The following is a 25955-nucleotide window of genomic DNA, read 5'->3' as shown; positions in this document are numbered from 1 at the left end:
ATTATATTATTTAAGAGAAAGTAGTATTGGAAGCAGTTTGATACAACACACGGGATGAATCTGTAGGAAGGAAGTAGATGCGCAGCTTCACATAAACTCGCCACCCTTCACTTTACGTTAGGTCAAGGAAAGTTGTGTGCTGTTTGGCGCGCGGAAAGGTCGCCTTACCATATATGTTCCGGTTTCTGTACCTTCTCTTTCGCTTCATATTTCGTCTTATTCTGAAACCATTATGTCCACTAGATATCCGAAAAAAAAAATTAACTTAATTCAATCTTACATTATTAAATTTTAAATAAAATTTATAATTATTTATATATTATAAAATTACGGTAAAGGAAATATAATATTATTAAATATTCAATTACGATAAAGAAAAATTACGGTAAAATAATATAAAATTACGGTAAATATTTGTTTTTTTCTATAAAATATTTAAAAAAAAAATTATAATTATATATACATTTCAAATTAGAATACCAAATAGAATAGAACCAAACATTTATTAAATTTGTAAATATTAATAAAACCTAATTGATAAAATTTAAAAATATTTTTAAAAATATATAAAAGGAAAACAAATATTCAACTTAAAATATATTTTAAATGTCTATTTACTTCAATTTTTTAAATTTTATGAACCTATTTTTCATACTCTAATCAAAGTTATAATACATCACTTAATCAAAATCATGCAAAGAAAAAAGATTAAAGTAATAATAATAAATTTTCAACATAGATCTTGTATCTTTTTAAGTTCAATATATGTTGGATGATGATAAAAAAAATCATAGCAATTGTATTAAATTTTTATATTATAGTAAATAAAATTTATTTATACAATTATAGTGACAAAATTACACTTTGATATGCGTTAGAAAATAAAAAAATAGTTATATAAAATATATCAAAATATTATTCGACATGATAAAAATAAATAACAAATAAAAAAAAAATTAAATATGTGTTTTAGAAACAATTTGAGAAATGATTGAAAGAAATCACACAAAGGAAAATATATACATAATTACAGTTATGATAAGATGAAAAATACCTTAGAGTTCTAAACAAATTTTCAAATATTAACCTAGTCAATGGTTGAGAAATCACAAAAATTATTTTTAGCAAAACAAATAAGTTATTCGAATGAAAAAAAATTAATAATAATATAATAAAAAAGATAAATTTTTAATATTACCTAATAAATGAAAAGTTTATATTATTAAACACTTGAATTGAGAGCGTTTAACATTTTCATATGAAAGAAAAATATACAATAAATAAAAATATTCAAATGTGAGACATAAAAAATATTTAATTAACATACATCAATTGAACATAATTGGATAAATGTTATGATAAGATGAAAAATATATTGGAGATATGAAAAAATTTCATGAAAAACAAATAATTAGAAGAGTTAAATAATAAAAAGTGTGTAGTGTATATATATATATATATATATATATAATGTTACTAAATTAATTATGAATATTTTAATAATTTTAACGGGGCGAATATTATGGCGGGTATGGGGACGGGAATGAGGCGGATATGTACATCCTCATACCCAATTGAAAAAGTTGAGAATTTCCCATACATACTTATATTCATACCCAACCAATACAGAGATTCCCCATCAAAATGGGAACGAATTCAAACAGTACCTACAGGACGAGTTTATTTGTCATATTTAAACACAAATATATAATGTACTTCTCATAGGATGCGAAAGAGTGCAACACATATTTATTATGATGATGCCATGTGTAAATAATGATATATTTTGTTACATTAAATCACCTTATATGTTTGTTATATGTTTGTTGTAGGCTAGTGTGATTATTATATTGGTTATAAGAATAGATGTTATATAAATGAAAGTGGAGGCGGATAAAATTTTCAATAGTATAATCCTCATGTTATGTTACAACTTTTTTGTACGTATAATTTAAGGAACTTGTTGAAATATTTTTTGGACTTAAATATACGAAATATACTAAAATTTTAAGAAAAATATTTATATATTACATTATACATATGGGAGACCAACACCACTAAAGAAGATCCTCTAGTGTATGAGTCCTGAAAACCTTTGTACGTGTATATTGTTATACAGACATATTAACAAATACGATAGTTTTTATTTTGTAGATGTTTCAAACTCTTTTATTTATATATATTAAATAATTTTCCAATTCTAAAATGATTACCGACAAGAATCAGATGTACATTAATAAATTATATACAAGTTGGAGATGAGCTCCAAGGACATTGGGAGGAAGAATCAATCATTTACAAAGTCGGTGTATGTGTCTCTGTGATGTCTTGTAAATAAACTTTTGTCTGTTGTATCAGGCGGCTATAAAAGGATAATAAAAACCGTATTATGTTTTGGAGCAAATCTGTGTGTTGCGTGTGCAGAATCAGTCCCAAGTAATTGTATTACTATTTTATGTTCCCCAAACTAAACCTTTTTATTTTCAAATAATTTAATTAATCAAAAATTAACAAAAAGGTAGCAATTCACATTAAAATAAAAGAAATACGTCTGCTTCTAAGTTTTGATAAGGTTCAAGTCAATTTTTTGCTACCACTTTCTCATTGGCTAACACTCGGTAGATACAACACAAAAAATAACAAAAATTCAAAGTTTTCATAGTCAAATTTAACTTAATAATCTAATCTTGCTCGATGATTACGTGTGGGTTGTAATTTTTAAGTTCGTTGATTAACAAATAAACCATTTGATATGAACTTGTAGAATTGTAAGAGATGATTCTTTTTTTTTTTTCAAGCGAAGTCTTATTAATATTCAATTTGATTGATAAATATTTAATGTTTTTGAAACTATTCTAAAATCGTAAATAAAATGTCGGCTCAGAATAATAAATATTTTATTTCTTCTCATTTTAGATTCTTTATTTTCTTCATTAAAGTAATTTAAAGTACAAATGGTAATTAAATTTCTTAAAAGAGTCGTAGTAATCTCGCACTTAATTTGGATTATACCCTTCATTATTTAAAAATACAATCTGATCATTTCTGTCAACATTTATTGTATATTTTACAATAAATAAAGAAACAAAAATTATTATTTTTCTTTTGTCCATCCAATTCAAATTTAAATTTCTTACTTTTTCTCTTCACTCTTTTTATTCACGTTAGATGTCTTATTCAAACTATAAGTTAAAGTTATATAAAATCAAATTCTCTTTTACTAATTTTTATTATGTAAATTCGTTATAATATTTCCTTGGAAAACTAAACTTTCAAATTAAATAATATTGATTGAATTAATAGTTTAAAGTTTTTTACTTTTTTATCATTGAGAAATCATGATAACTAAATTACTATTATTTTTAAATACTAAAAATAGTTTTAACATTTTAATTTTAATATTGTAAAAATTAAAATACCATACAATATGTCAAACTGCTAGTAGTTGATTTTACATAATTCAGTTCATATTTATTTTTTTAACTATTTAATAATTGTTGTAATAGACTTGAAAATGTTAAATCATTTAAAAATTATAAATTCGAAAGAGAAAAAGATTGAGTTGAGCTCTGATCCAAAAAGAAAGAGACTCCTAATTGCTTCCTACACCTCCAAGATTTATTTTGCACCTCCAAAAAGTTTGTATGATTTAAAACTACTCTTTAACTATTTGAGAAAATATAAATAGATCATACTCCCAAATTTATTTTTGCATGTCGGCTATCAATAAAAGTCGATATCAGATAAAAAATTTGAATTTCTAGTAGTCAACTTCCGATATATATATATATATATATATATATATATATATATATATATATATATATATATATATATATATATATATATATATATATATATATATATATATATATATATATATATATATATATATATATATATATATATATATATATATATATATATATATATATATTATATTGTTTTTTCTTTTAGAAGTTTGAAAGTTTAAAATTTTAATTAGATGTCCAGAAATATCTTTTATCAGAAATCCACGTTCAAAAATAATTTTAGAAGCATGATCTATGCTCTTTTGGATTTTAGAAATTTTTGGAGGTGAAAAATTATTTTTGGAGGTCCAGGAAGAAAGCCCACATGGGGGCTTGTGAAGAGAAAAAGCCTTTTTAAAATGTTTTCCAGTTTTAAAGGCTTTTATTTTCTGCATCTCACAATGTTTTCGCTCAACACCTCAGATATTTAAAATGACTATTTTGCAATTCGTAAAAGTGACATTTGTATTACATATATTTCGGAAACTTTCTGAAATTTTTATTATAGAATTTTCGAAACAAAATTATCGGAATGCACCAAATGTATTTTGAAATAAGTTTTCCAAAATGAAATTTTTGGAATAAATTTTTCAAAATATCTTTCGAAATGAGTTTTCTTAAACACCACTATATGAAATATTTTTTGGAATTTTTTGTTCAGAACAAATAAAATATATTCCAATAAGAATTTCCGGAACGAATTCTTCTTTCTCTACAACATTCTCCATCGCTTATTATTCCTGTTATTACAAGAGTGAAGTTAGCAATTGCGAATGGGTGCAGTTAGTAAATAATTCTGGAAATGTACTAGTGATTTTAAAAACACACGGGCCTGGAGGTATAAAGAAGCCCATGTGTAATAGTTGCTAATTGGGCTGAGACGGGATTGGAAATGAAGGCATTGGGTGTGGAGGAAATAGATAAGGCTATGGCTTTGGCTATGGTGCATAATTTGCAGAGCAGAAAGAACAGAAGATGGCGCAAACGCTGGCAATGCCCGTGGCATCCTCACTCGCTATAATCTCCAATACTCGCCTCTCCAATGCTGTCTCCGTTAACATTCTGAATCCTCATACTCCAAAGGTAACCACACACAATTAGGGTTTCGTGTTTGGCACAGTAAAACATGAATTGGAGGTGTGTGTGCAGGTTCAAGGATTGAGCATCAAGTGCGCTCGTGTTGGCGGTGTGGAGATTCCGAACAACAAGCGAATCGAGTATTCTCTGCAGTACATTCATGGAGTTGGGAGGAGCAGAGCGCGACAGATCCTGTGTGATATAAGCATGGATAACAAATTGACAAAGGAGCTCACTGAGGAGGAACTCATCACTCTCAGGGACGAAGTCTCCAAGTACATGATTGAAGGAGACTTGGTAATGAAGATACTGTTATTACATTTTTGTTTTCCTTTTCCTGTGAGTTTCTTTGTGAATTTTAACTGACTGTGAATTTCGATATCGTTGGCGGCCTCAGAGACGATTTAATGCGATTAATATAAAGAGACTGAAGGACATTCAGTGCTACAGAGGAATAAGGCATATTCAGGGGCTTCCTTGCAGAGGCCAGCGAACCAAGAACAATTGTAGGACCTTGAAGGGTAAGAAGGTTGCCATTGCCGGCAAAAAGAAAAAGTAAACACTTTTTGTTTTTTGTGTTGTTGTGCTTCTACTGTTAATCTTGTAAGAAAAAAAATAATGTTCACTGCAATTCGATTGTTTTGTTTAAGTCGCGTGTAATTTATTGGATTTGGAAGTTCAACTAGTGTTACTGGCAATATATCCCACGAATCACTCTTCACTGCTTGAGCACGTTAAAAATCTAGTTCTGGGCAGACAGACTTACATGATGTACAATCATAGAGATATTACAAATAAGGTTTCTCTGAGTAAATTTTGTTATCAACACAATTTTTTGTAACATTTATAAACACTTTTAGTAGAAGAAATAAGAACGAAAAATAGCAAATAAACCTTTTTATAAATTACCATTGACTTATAAATTAGTTGAAATAACAGAAGACATAAAAGAGTTTCCACAAATTATTTTATGGATAAGTTAATTTTAAGTCATAGCTTTCCCATGTAGAATGCTTAAGGAGAATTTTCTCTTAACAGACCCTAGGCTGTGTTGGGTTTAATGGAGTGCTTGGATCCTACTTCCTTGCTTTTTTAATTGGGTCTGCACTATGTGCTGTTCAAATGAAAATGGTTGTTATGCTTAGCTGTAGGATGTTTTGAGTGATTGTTGGTTTGGTAGAGTAGTACAAAATGTTCGAGTGTAGTGTCTTGAAGCTTAGCAAAAGTTATGAAAAATGCTTCATTCTGAGACTAGTTGGAGTTGGGTTTGTTGTACTACTTTGTTCCTCGCCTCTTTATATTTGGTTTTGTAATTGTTGTTGTTTAAATGTAAATGATCTGTATGCTTGATCATAGGATCAATTGAAGAAAATGTTTGAATATAGTGTGTCTTGAAGTTTGCCAAATTTCATGAAATTTGTTTGAAATGTTTTTTTTTTAAATTGTACAACTGCCTATTGGAATGTTCTCCGTTATCTGCTCTATTTTATGTGAATTTTCTCCGATTGCTACCTTTTCTGTTAGTCCACTTTTTATCGTCGTAGATTTTATGTGAATTACCAGTCCTGCATAGATGTCCTATATCAGTGCAGTTTTTGTTTTATACATCTTAGCATAATTGAATATGATTTGTTCAATTGTTTTCATGTTGAACATCCAAGTAATATAAAAATTAGGTGCTTTGAAATTATTAACCAATAAATTTGTCAGTGCTGTTTATTTCCTTTTGAATTATTATGAAAATGCATTTTACTCACTGACACGAGCTGGTGATCTCACTAACTTGAACTTTTTTGTTACTTGCTGGATACACCTAAACCAGCAATCTGCGTTTTTAAAGTGAACAATAATATTAGGATGTATCACTTATTCTAAGTTTAACCACATCTTTATTACATGCGATTGGCAACACTAATGAAATGAACTGAATCAGATCATGACTGATGTTGGGCAGCTTCTTTCTGCACCTCCTTATGTTTCTTTCTTCCTGCACCCCATACAGAAAATTTCTAATTTGTCCTTTCTTGATTGCTGGAAGTTCAGAGTGACTTCCAAAAGTCAGACAAGTTTAAAGAGAAAAATGGTTTCCTAATTACATAATTAGGAAGTTATTTAGCTTTCGGATTTTACAGTCTTGAATATTGAAATCTTTAATCTTGAATATTTGAAATATTTTTTAATTTTCGGTACAATTCAGAAGTCTTTTTTCTAAGGAAAAATAATTGTTTCTAAATTGTATCTAAATTTGGAAGTTAAGAGTGACTTCCAAAAGTTAGACAAGTTTAAAGAGAAAAATAGTTTCCTAATTATATAATTAGGAAGTTATTTAGCTTTCGGATTTTACAATCTTGAATATTGAAATCTTTTTTAATTTTCGGTACAATTCAGAAGTCTTTTATAAGGAAAAAGAATTGTTTCTAAATTGTATGTTTCAGAAATTATTTACACAATGAGGAAGTATTTTTTATTTTTAGATTGTACAACTTAAAATAGTTCACTGAGAATTCCTCTTATATAAGGGTAGAGGAAGAAATATAGGGAGGTACAATAAGAAGCTGCCTCCATCTTATTCTGTACTTGTACCAATCCGTTACCGGTCTGGATTTATCTATTCCATTAAAAAGACTTTAGTTAAGGTCTATTTCATTTCTACAAATTTCATTCGTTCAAATTTACAACATGTTATTGTCATCAAACAATGGCAACACGTGCATTGAACAAGAATATTTGGTGTATAGATTGTATGCATGCAATGTCTCAGTTAAATTCCATAGTTTCTAGAGAGCAGCGTCAAGCAATGGTTCTAGCATGTTTTAATAGGAAACTTGGAAATGGCCCAGTCTTTACCTCAATACATAAGTACCTGGAGTACTTGTAATAAAGATGGATCTCTTGGATCGTCTTGTTTAATTCAGTAGTATTATTATCACCTTGTAGTATTAATCTAGAACTTTTTTTATTATGAGAAATGGTTGTATGGCTATTAATAAAAGGTTTGTCTTTTTTAATCTTAACCGTTTAATTGGAGTTATTATCTTTTCTTTTCTTATGAAAAATTCTTCATTTTTCTCTTTTATTTTTTTAATGACAGTTTTATTAAGTATTGCCATTAGATTAAAAGAAAATAAATTATGAGAACCAGAACTATTTTTTAAAAAATTATATATAGATCATTATGAGAACTGAGAAGATTTAGTTTTAACCTAATAGTTATAATTTCATTTAATAACGATAATTAAAATAATTTTATTGCTCACGATTAAGGGTTTGTTTGATACTTAATATACATTCGTTGGGGGGGGAGAGGAATTTGATGAGGTGGAGGACATTTTTTACTTTTCATTATTTTAGAAATAATTTTAATTTTTTTTCTCATTTATTAAGAAATATATCATTTCCTATTTTTTAAGACTGAACCTGTGGACGATAGTCCATCATTCCACAGGTGAACTGAGCATTTTATATGCAAAAAAAAAATAAAAATAGATATTTAGTTTTTAAGTTTTATTTTATGTTTGAGAGATGTATTATTGTAGATAAAGTAATCTTTTAGTTTTTATAAATTTTCATGCATATCTTCTTATATTTTTCTTCAATGCTATGATTGACACTTTTTACTTTTCATTATTTATAATTTTAAAATTCTTTTTCTCATTTCTTTAAAAAAATCATTTTTTTATTTTTATTTTTTATTTGTTAATCCGGCGACGATAGTCCATCTTTCCACAGGAGAACTGGACATTTTATATGCAAAAAAAAAAAAAAACAATTATTAATAGACCTATCTAATTTGACCCATTTTAAATATAGATTAGATAGGTCCGAATCCAATTATTGATATCAATCTTTTTTTTCTTTTTTATTTATAAAGTTTAACGATACAGGATGGTTTTCAATAAAAAAATCAATAGGATATCTCAATTTAATTTGAAGACCAATACAATTAGATCAATTTAAAAGGAGAGTAGTGGGTTGTTCTGGTCCTCTTATTCATAGTATCTCTTATTTTTAACTATCATGAGATTTCAACGTAAAATTTTTTTATTGACAAAGAATAACAAAATATCCATACTTTAAATAATTAAACTTTATATACACGAAAAACCAGCATATTTTTAATATACTCTAATTATTATTATTTTTTTAAATAATTAACTTGGCTATTTTAAGAAGACTGTATTCTGATGGCTCTTTCCATAAGATGTTAAGTCTAACTCATTAAAAATTGATACTATTTTCGATTTAAAATTTGAAGTTAATAAATTTATGAGTTTTTTTTTTATTATTTGTCTTAGATTCATATTTGAATTCTCCTGAGATTAACTTATCAGTGATTATTTTCACTTCAATTATGTTGATGTTGCGTCAGACTCAAGATTGCACGTTTATTTTTGTGAAAAAGATTTGTGTATGTATACCTCCTTTTTCCTGGGTAGAAGAACTTGGAAGGATGTCTGTTTTTTATTGTGGGCAATGATTTTGTTTTAGGGTAAATTGAGGTCTAAATTTGTGCTGATGCGCAACTCATGGCACCACTCGCACGATCTCACTTGGTGTTGTCATTATATTTTACACCAAAATATGTTTTTTCTTGATTGATTTGAATTGACACTGTTTAAACAGAGTGTCTAGTCGCAAGGAACTCATACCTCACTTCATTTCATTTTCATTGTTCTTAACCACTCTTAGGACCACCAACAATTTGGGTTGAAAAGAGTTAAAATCTACAAACAGTAGCAATCTTGTGATGTGTTGTGTCACAATGATATTGATTTGATCCTTTTGATGTCCCAAAGGCTCGAAATCAAACATAATCACATCTTGAAGAAAAACATTAGAGGCAACAACATGTGGGCACAAACCAAACATCCCACGAGAGGGTTTGGACAATGTGTGAATTATTATTTTTGTTGACATAAAATCACAACTATTTATGTGCCTTTGTGGGGTTCCTTTGTTCTCCTATTCACAGACCTTACTCATCACATTCCTTGTCTACTTATAAGTGCATATGTATATTTCTTTTTTATGGTCTACATTTTCATCAAGGGCCTCTTCCTTTCTTCGATAATGACCTCCACAAAAGAACCCACCTCAACTAATGCAAAACAATTATCTACTTCACTTTAAAATATTTTTAATATATTTTAAATATTAGCATCAGCATAAATGCATTTTGAAATCATGAAAAAGAAACAATACCTAAAATAAAAATAAATAAATAAATAATTTCTCTCTAAAATGAGACGAGAAAACTACATTTTCCATCAACAAAGGTTTAGGAGATGGTTTTTCACTTCTTTTTTTTTCAAGTGTTTTGCAGACAAAAAAGTTTTAGAGAACAGAAATATGCTTTAAAATAGACCAAAGATTTTAAATACATTCAAGAAAGAAACAAAATTTAGAAAACAGAAAAGTGTTTTCGAAAACAACAGAAGCAATCGAAACTTTTACAAATTTGAGGAGTAAGAGAATTTTCCAAGTTTGGTCTGAGATAAGGGTTTATGGAAATTTCCCAAACCTCATGATGTTCATGACACTTCTTAAACAGGCATTATGAGAAAGCTAGTTGTAGATTCTAATTATGTGGGTTATATGATCTTTTGCCTATGATCATAAGATCCTACTCGATTAGCATCCATGTGGTCGGGCACTAACAACATTATAGAAAATCTTCGAAAAGGAGTTCCACTGCACCCACAACAACAAATGCCACACCCAATCCAAAACATTAACTTTCACGCGATTTAAACCAGAAAATTGCTGTCACTCACCCTCTTCTTCCATTTTGTCTTTTATTGTTTACCTACAGTAGCCACCACTACATACATCCAAAGATTCCTTATTTAACGGAGTTTTGGTTAGAATTGGGTCAAAAATTCAAATTTTTAAGTCAAAATATATTTAAGAGTGTGTATGTATACATTGAAGGGACGAAGCTTGATATTATATATGATTTTTTGGATTCATCATGATTGTCTGTTTATGAATTACAGATGGAGAATTAATAAGGTGTGAGAGGTGGCGTTACAAGAGAATAGGAGTAGCAGGCCCCTTCAAGAAAAATTAAATGAATGTGATTATGACATGTTTGAGAAAAGTGCATGGGTCCGAGAGTTTTGCCTCTTTTGTGTAACCTTAGACAGCATAATAATGAAGACTTTTATTATTTAATTGCTGGGTAGGTTTTGGAGGGCTCAATTGTTTCGTTATATATCCAATAACAAAATGAAAGAATGTAAGTGTTGGAGAAGATTGTCCCCTCTCTTGGAACCTTGTGTTGGGGTTTCAGTTTCGTTCTTTGAACATCACTGATCGTCTGCTTTTAATTCTTATCTTCTAAACAAGGCAAACTTCAACCCTGAAACTACTTTTTTAGATCCAAGCTTTTTAATATTATAGTCTCATGTAACAATTCAGTGTTACGTAGATGATGGTTAAAATCATAACTTTTTGGCTTTTGTTGCATGCACCAGGTAGGGTTTCATTATTATCACTCATACACTTTACTTCAACTGGGTGGAAGAGATCTTGTGTAAATAATTTACCTGCAGAGTGCATGAACAAATTAATGGTGATGATATACATATAAATGTGACATTAAATTTTATATCTCTCACGTTATGTTCTCTTGAAAGATCCATCGATATACAACACGATTTTGTATACATTTATTAAAGAAGAGCACAAGAAATTATAAATTTTGTTCTTTTTATCAATTATTTGATATATGTTTTAAAGTTTTCCATCAATATTACTGACTGTACAATGTGCTCCTCTTAATATTATTAGCTAATGAAAAGGAAAAAAAAAAACTAAAAATGCAGTTTTTAGCATAATAGAATTATTGATTTTAAGATATAAAAGAAAAATGTCACATGCATTGAAAAACAATATTAGCTGGTATATTACTTTTGTCGGAATGGTTATTGACTTTATTTGGATAATATATGTTATTCTTTTGTGCCGACAGATTTATATTTCATGTGATATTGGTTATCTATTATCTATTTATATCAACAATTTAATCATATCAAATAATAAACTCAAACTATTACAAGATTAGAAACAATGTAAACACTATCAGTTATGACTTTCTTAAAAAAAAAAGTATTTTATAAGTAATTTTATTTTAAAATTTAATTAGCAACACTTCTTTCCATTGAATGGTTGTGGTTATGATTAAAACGCATTTATGAGTTGATTTTGTGAAGATAATAAAGTATGGAATGCCTGAAGTATATCTAATGCTGATTATGTGGTAGCCTCTCCAAGATGATCACAGAAGAAAATGTTGGAGCATTAAATGTACATATTGATGGCATGGTTGGAAAATGGGGACTCTATAATTGGGTAGAAATTGAAGAAGTCATAAGTATTTTGTGTTTGATATTTATGTGACTAGTCATTTGCAACTATGAAAGCAATTATTATGGTTGTGGGGAAGTGGTTTTGTTCCTCTCTGGACAACCTTAGTTGGAAACAATTGTGGCTTTTTTCCTTACATCTCAGCACCACCCAATAAATAGCCCTTACTTATCTTCAAACAATGCATTACTTCTTCATATCTCATTTAGTGTCTTTTTCAGTAACAAATATTACATAAAATATTACTTTTCAATTGATTGTTATTGTTTTATAGAAAAAAATGAGATAATATGAGGAAACAAAGTGGGGTGATTTTTATCCATATCTTACACTAACAAATCATATTAATGCAAAGTGTATTGAAATCAAACCAAACAAACAAATCAAGTCTAAGGACTAATATTGCTACCAAAAATTTGAGAGGAATATTACTCATTGACTATAATGCATAGATACGATACATGTATCGGATACGACAAATATCTGTTATTCTGATACATTAATTTTGAAAATAATATTATACAACACGTGCTATATGCATGTTTAAAAACATATAATGTTTTTTAAAAATATGAAAAATATATGATTGTTCTTATGTGAATTCAAATCAAAAATCAAATATATTAAATATTTTTAACATAAAAATTTATAAATTTTTATCATTATAAAGACATTATTAATTTATATATTAGATATTTCATTGATAAATATTACTAAAATATCATATATATATACGTGTCAAATATAAATATGTGACACAAATTAAAATATCGTTCATCTAACTCAGTGGTACTATATAAAAAAAGTTTATTTATTCTCTCTTCCTTTTTATTCATTAGAATACAGTGTCTTTAATCACTTTTTTTTCTTTTAATAATGCTCTTTAAAATTCTAAAATAATTTTCATGACCAACATTACCTTTAATACTAATATTAATATCTATGGCGAGGTTAATCAAAATGAGATTTGGATCCAAACTATAAATATTACATTAAAATATTGCAAAAAGTACCATAAATCAAGATACAAACAGTAGGTAGCAAACTAACAGATTAAGCCACGCACACCACGGCATCATGTAACCATATAAACCAGAAAAAAAAAAAAGTGAAAAAAATTAGGTACATCAGTACATTGTGACTAGCATTATTGCAATCCATCCATTACAGTTTTCTTCTTTTTCAAACAAGTATAGTAAGATTAGCTGCATCGGTATGTTGCAGGCACTTCTTTCTAAGTATAGAAAGGGATAAGTTTGAAAGAAGAAGAAAAGAGCATAATCATTTATTCATTTATATATGAACTACACGTTGACACATTCATGGTTTTGTATTATGTATTTGACCTCATATGAAAAATGGTGAAGTTGAAAGAGATTGATCATTCATCATTCATGCATGCATGGTAGTGGTGGCTAGGTAGGTGTGAGGGGCATAAACATTTATATCAGAGGAATCATAATGCATACACTTGTATGCTGGACTATGGAAACGTGTGACTTTTATCTTGATGCAGATACTTAGGTTGTAACATGCGTAACAAAGATTATCACCATAAAAACCAGAACGAGACTTTGATTTTTCCTTTTTGGTGCATCAAACAAATGTGCCTTATGAAAGGTGTAAACTGTATATAGGGGTAAAGGAATTGTGATGAAGGAACTCTAAAAATGTTAATTATATTTTTTGTATTTCTTAAGAAAAAAAGAGACAGAATGATTTTGCTATCATAAATATCTTTGAAGAAATTAATGTTGACAGGTATGGTTAGGTATTGTGAGGGATGACAGAATGATGCATGTGTTTGAATGAAGAAAAAGCACTTAGCTTCCGCAGGACATTATGTTCGTTGATTTCACCTAGCTCACTTTACTTTTATGATGTGCAAGTTCCAAAACTTTCAATTTCCAAAGCACCACCAAAATGAGACTGTCCAAGACCAAACCTCTTCAGTCATCACACACCCTTTCATCCTGTGCCTTCAAATAAGGTTTTCCTCAAGAGCAATCATATACTCTTTTATCATCATTTTTCTATTTTTTTTTATCATCAAATAATATGATATTTTCATTTTATGAGTATCAAGAGCTTAAACTTACTTTATTTTCTTCTTTCGAACCTTGTATAATAATTATGACATGTTTTTAGTTAACTTTTGGGGATGTTGAATTGGATGAAAATTTGAAATGTAGGTATTATAGTATTACTGAACTTAACTACCAAAACGGCTTAAGGTATCCATCATTGATGCATATGCAGATTCTTTTAAGTGAACGTAGTAGCAGCAGAGATTAGGTATATTAAAAACCCTTGTTTTGGTAGTAATAAGGGTTGAAGTGCACATGGAAAAAGCACTGTTCCTGAGTCCTTGTGCAAGGGCAAAAGTGCAAAGGCGTGCACTTACTTATACGGATATATCTACATTTTTCAGATCTAAATTTCTGGTTGTAGATGCTTCAATCCAACACATGCTGACCATGTTTCCAGGCATTAATGTTTCATATTCAGAAATTGACAAATACTAAAAGTAAAAATATTTCATCGATGGAAGGAAGATTTTGTGAATGCGATTTGTAACTCATGGCGAGGTTGGAATTCTGGAAATGGGAACAAATGGGAATGACCCCACTTTACTCACAGTGACGTTACGTAGGTCGATTGCTTCCTGTCTCGGCAAACGGACAACACAATAACCCAACAAGACAACAAAGTCAAAAACAAAATCACTGCTCTTCTCTATTCTTTTTACTATGTATACAGATTAATGAAAATGGATTGCTGTAACATAGAGATATGTGCTTCAATACGTTACAATTCATAATCTGTGTTCTTTTCTTTTTCTTGCGTTGAACGTTTGATGAGAAATGGTTAGAGGGAATAAAGAAAGAAGGAAAAGCATAAACTTTATGCCTCTGCCACTGACTTTGACCTCTGCAGCGAATTTCAAACTTCTTTCAGACAGACATATCTACCTACACAACTCCCATGGTTCATTGGCATGAGCAACGCATAATTGTCTCTCGATCCCATCTCAGAATCAATAATAGTTTATTCAGTCTTCCAATGAACGTGAGGACTGTTACAAAAATACTGCTTCTGGTGGTGCTCTTCAAAATTTTTACAAGATTTTTGTTAAATGATGTTTAAAATTGCAGTCTGTTTTGTTAAAATAATCACAACAGATACTAAATTATTGTCCGAAAATAGGTTTTGAAGACAGGGTCAACATCGTTTTTTGACAGATTAAAAGAAAACACAATAGAAAAAGATAGAGTGAGAAGTAAGAAAGTAAAGATGAGAGGAAAAAACAAGAAACGCTTGCGAATCTTTCTGGTGCTTTCTCTGCTTTTGATACCTCGCAGCCCAATGCCTCTACTTTCACTGCAAAAGTTATCCCCTTCAATTTTAATGTTCCTCAGCACCGTATAATAGAGCTGAGTCACCTTTACTCTTCTATTTTATATTAAAAAAGTAAATGACTTGGGTTGTGAGGGAGAAATCCCTATGCGCTAATGGCCCTCCACTTCACAACCTTGTCTCCAAAATATCTCTAACATCGAACAAGAAACCGCCAACTGACAGGAAAAAGAGAGAGAGAAAAAAAAAATAGTCAATATTACCATTATTTTTAAAACAATACCCTTCTACCATCTATGCTTTCTGAATGAACTGTACACTTTCTTTATTAACAAACTATCCACGCACTGTGAATCCAATCTTTTGAGAAACACTTTCAAGTCTCCTCTATCTATAATTTTTCACATCATATTCATATCCTATTTGTGCCCACAAAAAGAATCCACAAACCCAACCCCTTTCACGGGAAAAACAAGAGAAAAAAGACAGATCATTTCAATTTCCCTGCCTTCAGTATCATGGCTGTGCTTCTTCAAAATTCAGCCATGAAAACAACCTGCATTCAGGTGATCTCTCTTGGTCACAGCCGCAGAAACACTCGTCTGTTTGTCAGCTATTTTCTGGATACTTCAGATGAAACTTTTTTTACTCACTATTACCGGTCTTCAATGAATATTCTACCCACAAAATCCCGGAACCTTTTTGAGTAGAGCTTTGGATCAACGGCTGAGATTGATGATGGGTCAACCTGTAAAGACTTGTAAGCATGCTCCAGTTTCTTGCTGATATCATAATCTTGCAGAATGTCAATAATTCCAAAATATAAAACAACATCGTAAGTTTCACCACTGCAACAAGGGGTGTATTGATCAAAATCACTCCTCCGACCCATGCGCTCTGCTCTCACTGGCATATTGGCTCCTAATCTAATCAATGATCTCCTGAAACATCAATAGATATATGTATAAGATGGATGGAGTATTGGAGTATAGTACATAAGATAAATACTGAATGAAAATTGAACAGAACATGCACAAGATAAATATGAAAAAATATCCAAGGAGAAAAATCCAATGACCAGAGCACATAATAACCGGGTCAACATTAAATTAAGCACTCCAAATTGTTTTTAAAGAGAGTAAGGACCACAAAATGCATGTGTGATGTATCCCCCACAAACAACTGTTTCCTGCTACTCTATCCCCAACTACACACTACGATGATTCAAACTACTTGCAAAGGTGAAATTATTATGTTTCATGAATGTCGTCAATTCAGCAGGTCTACAACAATTCAAGAGTTCTTATCTACTTTTTCAGTAAGACGGCAATGTGTACAAAATACAAGCACGCGTATTCTTAGGTTCTGAATGGTGAACTAAAACTGATTCAAGTAAAACACTGTACAGTCAGACATTGGATACAGATGTTACCAAGCCCGATTATTCCATCAACTTAAAAAAAAAGGGTAAAGGAAGTGAACTTTTTTCACATACCGACCAGATTTAACCCAATCCCTATCCTGCAGCTCTGCTTCCAGAAAGCGATAACCACGCATGAACTTTTCACTCTGATAAGAATCCTCCCACTTTCCTAAAAGAAGCAAAGCAAGAACAACAAAATTACTCATACACAGTTACTGTCATGTAAACATTCTGTACTATCACCACTGAAGTGAAATATGGATCTATACCTGTGCGCAAAAGAAACGGTGACAATCCCATTTTTTCATACGTATTATCATCACGAAAATGAAGGCCAACTAAGAGACTGTAATCCATAATTCCCTCAGCCTCCAAGAATTCACAGTCTCGCTCAATTTGTCTGCACATAATGTCGAGATAAGATTAAATCAACATATATGCATGGTTATTCATTGCCAAGTAGCAGCCATGAAAGTGTTAAATAAAACAAAAAGTAAACTGCATACTTGATTAGATCCTGGAACCAACTTTTTTGTAGACGAAACACAAAATTGAGATCCAGGTCCTTGAGGGTGGTGGTTTCGTCAATTTCTTCCTTGGTTTTATCTGTTGTCCGGCCATGGGAAGATCCTTTCAAGTCAAATCGTCTATGGATTGGATATTCCGAGCAGAAAAGATTGCCCATCACAATAAAGCGTGTCTGGATTTCAACATCAACAATTAGGCACTCAGGCACATAGAACTACTGCTTTAAACAGCAAACAACTTATCTTTGAAGATATATACCTTTTGGCCTCCAATTGGTTTGACACAATGCACTCCATAGAACTTTGTAACAAGTGAGTTCTCATATTTAGAAACATGTTGGTAATAGCTTCGGAGCATCCGAAGAAGCACCTGAAAGTTATGTCATCGTTGCCAAAGTTATGCATTAATAAAGATAACAACCAAGCCAAGGATTTATAGTAGCAGAAAAGTTCATAGAAGGACAAAAATTAATAACTGATTTGAATAAATTTCAAAAGTAAAGCAAAAATGGATCTCTCCAGAGATAAATAAATTCTGATGGTATGTTGATAAAAGGGATTTAACTATATACTGCTTTGGAGCAGAAACTAGGCTCTTTGAAATAAAAACACATCCATTAAGTATGCTACTAAACATAGAAGGATTTTTCATATTTAAACAGAGAATCTAAAAGAAATGCATCTAACCTTGACTTCGGATTTCTTCACCGTCTTTATCATAAACCTGTCATCCTGTGTCAAGTAGAAAAAGCTTCCACTTTTCCCCGGAGAAGAAAGCTCCCTGAGGGCATCATCCCCACATATGGCCAACATGTAATCCGCAGGGTCCACTTGAAATAGCTTCCTCAATTGTCTGCAATACAAAAACAGAATCCAGTCAACAAGAAGCAGAAAAAAGCTGCAATGAAACTCTTAACAGTATTCCCCAAAGATTGAGCATGTAATTATCATTGCAGTGTTAGGGTTTAAAAAAATTACCTAACCAATTGTGTCTATAGGATAAAATGATAAAGCAAAAAACGAAAAGCCTATACCTAAAAACCATAGGGCAGTAGTCTTTCCAGCGGAACTCCGCCGATTGGTGCGGTGGCGTAATCTTAGATCCTTCGGAGGGAAACCTAGTCCAGAACTTCTCCTTGGGTTCAAAATCGCTCGATTTAAGCCCTCGCGAAATGGAAGCTTCCTTCCCAACAGAGTACCTAGGAAACAACACAAAAACCAAAATCCATGAACATAGATTCACTAAACCGCAAATAATGAAAAGAATAAACTCAGAAAAGTTAAATATAAACCCACCTTATACCCAGTTGCAGTTTAAGCATAAGATCATAATTCTTATGCCCCTTAGATATAGTCTGGCCAGGTCTCTTCACCTCACCGGAAAAGCAACAAGGATTCCGTCGAAAAGGCTTAACAAGTCCCCGATCCGACCCGGATTCTCTCCCATCCCGATACAACAAGGACACATTATCGATGATATCACAGGTTATATCCCCCGCTTCACCCTCGGATTCCCAGATGCAAATCCGGGGAAAACTCTTGACCCCACTCGCTCTGGAACTGTCAACAGAAGACCTCTTCCTCATAGTTACGGTGAGATTATCACCACTCCCGGGGTAAAAGGTTCCATCAAGCTGGTGCAGCTTAAGGTCCTTGTTCCAGCACCCAACATAGCAGCTCCCATCGGGCCAAGTGAAAACCCCTTGCCCCTTGGGAACCCCGTTCTCCCACTGCCCCTCGTACCGATTCCCATTGGCCCAAATCAGAGTACCCCGCCCACAAATCACCCCGTTCCTCCACTCCCCGTAGTACTCGTTACCGTTTCTCCACACGTACCTCCCCTCCCCCTCCTGCACGTTCCGCTTCCACAACCCCTCGTAGAAGTCCCCGTTGGCGTAACGCTTCTGCCCGTACCCTTGCTTCCGGTCGGAGCTCCAGGACCCGCAGTACGTCTCGCCCTCGGATCCGGTAAAGGTCCCAAACCCCTCCATCCTACCCGATTTGAATTCACCCTCGTAGGTGGCTCCCGAAGGCCACGAGAACTTCCCCTTCCCGCACGCCTTCCCTTTCTTCCACTCACCCTCATACATACACCCGTCTCTCCACAGATACTTCCCCGATCCGCTAGGCGCGTTGCCCGAGAAGCTCCCCATGTACACGTCACCGCTCGGCAACCGCTTCTCCACCCTCCTGCTACTCACCTCCGATTCCTCCTCGCTCGGCGTCACTCTTCGGTTCCCGGCTTTCACCCTGTAAATCTCTCTCTCCGCCGCCGCGTCTGGGGTTTTGCTCCTGCCCTCCTGTACAACTTCTTGACGCATTTTTGTGGTGATCAACGCATTTACAATGTAAACTCACTCGCACCCCCTGCACATTACCAATAACAACTGAAACGTTGAGTGAATGAGTGATGATGAGATTCTGTGTAGAATTACGTTGGTTTTTTAGGTTGCCTTTGCTTTTGCTCTGCGTTTTGGTGGTTGCAATGGTGTTTGTATTTTTTGGTGGGGTGGAGGCATATCAACAGCTCATAATACAAGCCAGATGGATAGAGATTAGAGAGAGAAAACGATGGTGTGTTGTGTGTGTACATCATGCACACTCCTGCTTCTTCTTCTTTTTTTTCTTTTTTCTTTTTTATTTTTTAATGTAAATATATATTATTGTTATTAAATGAAAATGGCTGAAAAGAAAAAGATGAATGGGTTTGAGTAATTAATTAGGCGGCTTTGCCTAGGGAACGTTGCTAACTGTTATTCGTTATTTTCAACAGGACCAATATACCCTCCTTCTTTCTGTAAATACCCTAACGGAACAGTTTGGTAATAAACATTTGACACCATATCACACTTTAAATGCATTGTTTCATTCATCCAACATTATCCAAGTGCAGAAATTTTACACAGCACCAGAGCAAGAAAAATTCAATTCCAACACCTCATCTCCCAAAAGTAAATCATGTTTCTCAACATTCCAAATATGTTCCAAGTCAAAGCTAGCCAAAATTTCCTCAATATTTTCCAAAGATACCACTTTAGGAGGGATCAGTGACGATAACAGTTTTAGTAAAAAAATAAGTTTGTTAGAGTAATTATGTTTTGGTTTAGTTTTAGTTCAATAATAGTCCAACTGTTGACACTGTCTGAAAATTGTTCGATCGCTGAGTAACTACGGATTATCGTGCATAACTTGTATAAATGGATTTTTAACTGAAATCTTGAAAATAGTCCAACTATTAATACTAAAAAGAAATCTGACCGACTCTCAATTGTTATTAATTATATAAATATAAATCTTTTTTGAAATAATATCAACTTACTAGTAACTCAGATACATTATATAAAAGCTGAAAGACCAAAACACTCAAGAAGTTATATCCTAATACAATGGGTCAAACCGACCAACCCCAAAGCCTTCCGATAAGTATAATTATGAAAAAGCATCAATATAACCAAAATTCACGATCTTTCAAATCTCTCAATTTAAGTCCAATTTCTTTTTTAAGCAAACAACAGCTCCAAAACCAAAATGCATTAGGACGTGCTTTTTTTCACACTTATTCTATTTCCAATTCCAAAGTGCTTCAAACAACAGTTATTCTATATGTATGTTTAATATCCTTTAAATTATTTTGTTTATCTAAGTATGATTACTAAAATTAAGATACAACAATAATTACTTTCTCATTTCATTGTCAATATTATGTTTTTTTATTTTTCCAAAAGAATGCTAGGTGATAACTTTTAAAGCGTAGACAGTAGTTTTTAGCTGAACTGTTATATTTGACTTAATTATCATAGAGTTGCTATGTATGTTATCTCGATAAGTATTTATCTTTAGAACAGTTATTTTTTGCTCAAGAATTCTGCAAATAAATGTAGTGTTGGTGCTGTTCAACGCTGATGTGATGAACTCGTATTGGGTTATTATTATTGTGCAGGTTACCTGTGAAAAAAAAAAAAGACAATAAGAAGCATCTGTGGAGTGATTTATGTATAAATTAATGTTATTTTATTGAGAAATTAATTAACTTTTTTTATGTTTTTTTTACAGGATATATATGTATTTCGGCTGAGCGTGGCTTTCCAGAAAGACAGAGACACGTGCCCCAAATTAAACAAATGTTTTTTTTATGTAGTGACACATATTCTATAATGTTTTCTATCTCTTATGCTCATCATTATGCAACCTAATCCTCCAAATTATACTTATTGTCTATGTGACTTAAATCTATATTCACTTTTCTCTTAAAATAAAATCACATTTCAATGTGGTATGTGGAGAGCAACTTCCTCGGTTAAGACCTTATTAAATGATAAATAATACTATCAATCACCTTTAATACGAATATATAGATTATATAGAGTCATCTTGTTAGGTTTTAATTTATTATGAATAAATATTAGTTTAATACATTAAGTATTAATATATTTTCGTTTTTAATATAATAAGAAAAAATATATTATTTTAGTAAGAAACTTAAATTTTATTTACATTTTGTTCATGGTTTTATTCAACATGTATTTATGAATTTAATTTTAACAATTATAATGTGTATTTTTCAAAGAAAAAACTAATTTTAATATTCAATTAACCTTTAAAAAATTCTTTTACTATTCAATCATTTGTTTTTTTAATTGTGTTAATTTGTTTTGATGTTTACTGAGATGTTCTAAGTATATTAATTATCTATAAGCACAACATTATTAAAATATCTAATTTTTATAGAAGCTTATTTATCAATTGTTTTTAGAAAATTTGAACTAAATATATATATTTTTTATTTTCTTAGAATTAAAAAAATCACATAAAAAATTAAAATATAAAAACTTCAAATAATGAATGTGTAAAGCACAATTATTTATACATATTAAACAATGAATGTGTCAAAGTTCATAATTGTATTTAGCATGAAGTTATTTAGATTTTACAGTTATTATTATGTTAGATGACCCAAGATTTTAATTATAGCGTACAGAATTTTTATTTAACTTTTAAACATTAAATGTTGGTCAATTGCTAAATTATAGCATTTAACAGATTTAACAGTAATAATATCATTTTTTTAATATAAACCTATAAAAAATAAGCCTTTAAAATTAATTGATATATATATATATATATATATATATATATATATATATATATATATATATATATATATATGTACGGATATGTATGTATCAAATTTGGTGAGTTGCAATCAATTTAAAACCTCATTTTGTCTCTTTTTATCCAATACTAGCATAGATATATATAATGTTCACTTAAAGACATAATTTTAAATACTTCTAATTAATAATTGTAAATTAGTTGGCCGGTTGTGTTGTGGATAACATGTAGCTGTTCAATTGTTTAATCAAAATGGTATATGTAATGCAATTATCAATTGAAAATATTCTAACTAGCTAAGTAAATTTATATACTGACTTCTTTTTTAAATATGATTAGTCAATATTTTTTAATAGTTTTAGTTAAAACTTAGGGTCTAAAAAAATAGTTTTTGGGTCATGAAGCCATTAGGGCAAATAATTATAATAAAATAATAACAACAGTGTATATAATATTTTGATGTTATCATTTGTTTTTCTAAAAAAATTATTCATAAATCACATATAAATTTAGAATATTTACTTAATGATAAGCATGTTTTCTAATGTATTTAATTTTGTATTGCACAACAAACTTCTAATTAAACTTCGAATTCTCTTAAAAACATTAAGGCTCTATTTATATTAAAGTAGTTTTGTACATAAAAGAATAATAACAAAAAAAATTATTGTTTGCGTATGTTGTTGATATGTATGTAATGAAAGTTGTGGATGAACTTGTGAGCGAGGACGTTTTTGTCTAGCCTCAAATATGTGAAGAAAAAACTGGAAAATCAATTTCATATAACATAATCTTTTACCGATACGTATTATATAATATTATAAGTAATTAAAAATAATAATATATAAGTTAAATATTTAAAATAGTTATTATGAATAATTTAGTTATTTTATAAATTTTCTTAAAATTATTATATCTAATTAAATCTTTTACAAATTTTTACAACTTTGTTTATTTTCCTTCACTTCTCATTCACTCTGTTTCTTTTTATTTAAATAATCTTACTTTTCATTTTCTTTCTCTTTTTAGTTTTTATCTTCTTCAAATTTACTCTCCTTGAAACAAATTAAACATATCTTCGAATGCTGGGTTGGCACATGGTGGATGACATTACATGATAAAATAACCCTAAATTATTTTGCCTAATTTTGTTCAAAATCATAACCATGAAAAATTGTTTTCGTATAAAACAAAGTTGATGCCTCTATACCAAATGATAATATTTTTTGATAAAAAACTAGATAATATTCATCAAAGAGACAAAATTGCAACATATTTTGTATCAATTAATAGTGAGAGGGTATGGGTACATTAAGGAAAGGTCGAATTCTTTTTGTTGTGGAGAAAATTCCTCAGAAAAATATTGTGGAAAACTAAGAAAGTCAGACAAAGTTGTTCTTCGATCATAACTACCTAAAAAATAGTCAACGATAAAATTGGCATATTTCAGCCCAATAATATAACTACCTAAATAATACTAATTCATAGAATAGTCAACGACAAAATTTGACATATAATTCAGACCAATTATCTAAATAATGACTAATTCACAAATTGGTTAGAGAAAATTGTAGTTAGATTCTCCAATTTAACAGGATAAAATAGAAAGAAAGATTGGGTATAAAAACTAATAATAGATAATAATTGTACCGCCATTGTATTTTCATAGATTCCAATATAGTTTGAACTTGGTAGCAGAGAATCCATTGTATTTATAAGTTGTACCCAACTCCAAAGTTATATCTTGTCGTAGAACTGTACCTTAGATTCTGAAGAAATTCAATACATTGTTTTGTTTCTCCAGCTCATATATCTATGCATTCACATGCTATTTGAAGCTTAAACCGATAACCATGGGGATATTACAAAGTACTATACATTCATTTCAAGTTTCGATTCATTATCCTGTTCATGCATATGCATGCCTCACATAAAACCAAACAACAACGACTAATCACTTTCATAAGTTTCTGCATATTCTTTCGACCCGAGGTATTTTTTGAGTGGAGTTTCGTCACAATTTTATTATGGCTTAAATATCTTTTTTGTCTTTATTTTTATAGTGTTTGTTGTAGATGGTTCTCATTTTTACCAAATGTTTAAAATGATCCTCATTTTCGTAGTATTTATTGCGAATGGTTCTTAATTTTACCAAATGTTTAAAATGGTCCTCATTTTCACAATTCGTGTTTAATTTAGTCTTTTTATGTGATGCCGTTTAAATCAGTAACGGAACATTGTACATATTGTATTACATTGTATTGGAGTATATTACGTGTACTGTACATGTGTATTAATTAGATATTTAGAGATAAATAGATGAGCTAGGGTTTATCGTTGAACAACCAACATTGCACGAATTACTACAATATTGTAGCCTCCAACGATTACAACCATATGTAAAGGAAGAAGATTGGACATGGGATTGCAGGAAGAAGAAGATTGCAAGAACACAAATTGAGAATGGAGGAAGAAGATTGCAGCAATTGACCAACTGCCCAACAATTTATTCTCAAAACCCTAGCTCACCTATTTATCCTCAAATATCTAATTACTACACATGTACAATACACGTAATATACCCCAGTATAATGTAAGGCGTCACAAAAAAAACAAATTAAATACGAATTGCGAAAATGATGACAATTTTAAACATTTGGTGAAAATGATGACCATCCGCAACAAACATTACAAAAATGAAGACGAAAAAGATATTTACGTCTTTTATTTTTAAGAAATATCTCATAAGATTGAAAAAATAAAAAATATTTAAACTATATTTTATCTCGACTCCTGATCTAAACAACGTGAACCTTATTAAATCTATCGGAACATTTATTAATATGTTAACATTTGTAGAGAATGTTGGGCAACGAGGTGAATATTCTTCGTCCGTGCTAAAGCTTGGCTATTCCATAGAGATTTTATAGATAGGTTAAAATACATTTTTGGTCCCAATTTTCGTCAAGTTTTTTCAAATAAGTCCTAATTTTGGTTTTGTGTTCAAATAGGTCCTAATTTTCGTCAACTTTGTTCAATTGGGCCCTTTTTTGCAAACACCGTTTAAATCATTAACGGCCATGAACAGTGACTACCACGTGTCATTTCGTGGTTTTTTTGATTTTTTTGATTTTTTTTTAAATTTTGTTAATTTTTTTAAAATGTACACGTGTCAACCTAGAAGTGTGCCACGTATCACTTCGTGGTTTTTCTGAATTTTTTTGAATTTTTTTAAAAAAATTTTAAAATTTTTTAAATTTTTTTTTTAAATGTCCACGTGTCAACCCAGTAGCGTGACAC

At 30.6% G+C, this 25955-nt stretch overlaps 2 protein-coding genes across 3 annotated transcripts; one reads left to right on the top strand and one right to left on the bottom strand.

The window, feature by feature from the left end:
* Positions 1 to 4672: 4672 nt before the first annotated feature.
* Positions 4673 to 5589, top strand: LOC114162503 (Ribosomal protein S13/S18 family). The gene is made up of 3 exons (XM_028046421.2): positions 4673 to 4874; positions 4941 to 5165; positions 5266 to 5589. Exons 1-3 carry the CDS (start codon positions 4767 to 4769, stop codon positions 5425 to 5427), a joined length of 495 nt encoding a protein of 164 aa, XP_027902222.1. The 5' UTR covers positions 4673 to 4766; the 3' UTR covers positions 5428 to 5589.
* Positions 5590 to 15832: 10243 nt separating this feature from the next.
* On the bottom strand, positions 15833 to 20138 carry PIP5K2 (phosphatidylinositol-4-phosphate 5-kinase 2). 2 transcript variants are annotated; one of them, XM_028048234.2, is made up of 8 exons: positions 18840 to 20136; positions 18578 to 18742; positions 18231 to 18396; positions 17803 to 17913; positions 17523 to 17716; positions 17286 to 17416; positions 17089 to 17185; positions 15833 to 16534 (listed from the first exon to the last, which is right to left on the bottom strand). In XM_028048234.2, the coding sequence occupies exons 1-8, from the start codon at positions 19862 to 19864 to the stop codon at positions 16249 to 16251; spliced, it is 2175 nt and encodes a 724-aa protein (XP_027904035.1). In that variant the 5' UTR covers positions 19865 to 20136; the 3' UTR covers positions 15833 to 16248. The 2 variants fall into 2 exon arrangements, with proteins under 2 accessions (XP_027904035.1, XP_027904036.1); XM_028048235.2 differs by having other exon boundaries at positions 16258 to 16534; positions 17093 to 17185; positions 18840 to 20138.
* Positions 20139 to 25955: the final 5817 nt, after the last annotated feature.

This window comes from Vigna unguiculata, chromosome 9 (genome assembly GCF_037176805.1).
Source record: "Vigna unguiculata cultivar grain cowpea cultivar isolate G323 ecotype 2 chromosome 9, ASM3717680v1, whole genome shotgun sequence".
Classification (NCBI taxonomy): Eukaryota; Viridiplantae; Streptophyta; class Magnoliopsida; order Fabales; family Fabaceae; genus Vigna; species Vigna unguiculata.
This window is presented reverse-complemented; position numbering and strand designations above follow the sequence as displayed.

What these genes read in the sequence shown, in the direction of transcription:
- PIP5K2 (XM_028048234.2), bottom strand. Translation starts at nt 19,864, where the DNA reads ATGCGTCAAGAAGTTGTACAGGAGGGCAGGAGCAAAACCCCAGACGCG. An exon ending in AAACTGCAACTGGGTATAAG is followed by an intron (nt 18,743 to 18,839) that starts GTGGGTTTATAT and finishes GTTGTTTCCTAG; the next exon opens with GTACTCTGTTGGGAAGGAAG. An exon ending in TACTGCCCTATGGTTTTTAG is followed by an intron (nt 18,397 to 18,577) that starts GTATAGGCTTTT and finishes TTTGTATTGCAG; the next exon opens with ACAATTGAGGAAGCTATTTC.
- LOC114162503 (XM_028046421.2), top strand. Translation starts at nt 4,767, where the DNA reads ATGGCGCAAACGCTGGCAATGCCCGTGGCATCCTCACTCGCTATAATC. An exon ending in TGAATCCTCATACTCCAAAG is followed by an intron (nt 4,875 to 4,940) that starts GTAACCACACAC and finishes GTGTGTGTGCAG; the next exon opens with GTTCAAGGATTGAGCATCAA. An exon ending in ACATGATTGAAGGAGACTTG is followed by an intron (nt 5,166 to 5,265) that starts GTAATGAAGATA and finishes TGGCGGCCTCAG; the next exon opens with AGACGATTTAATGCGATTAA.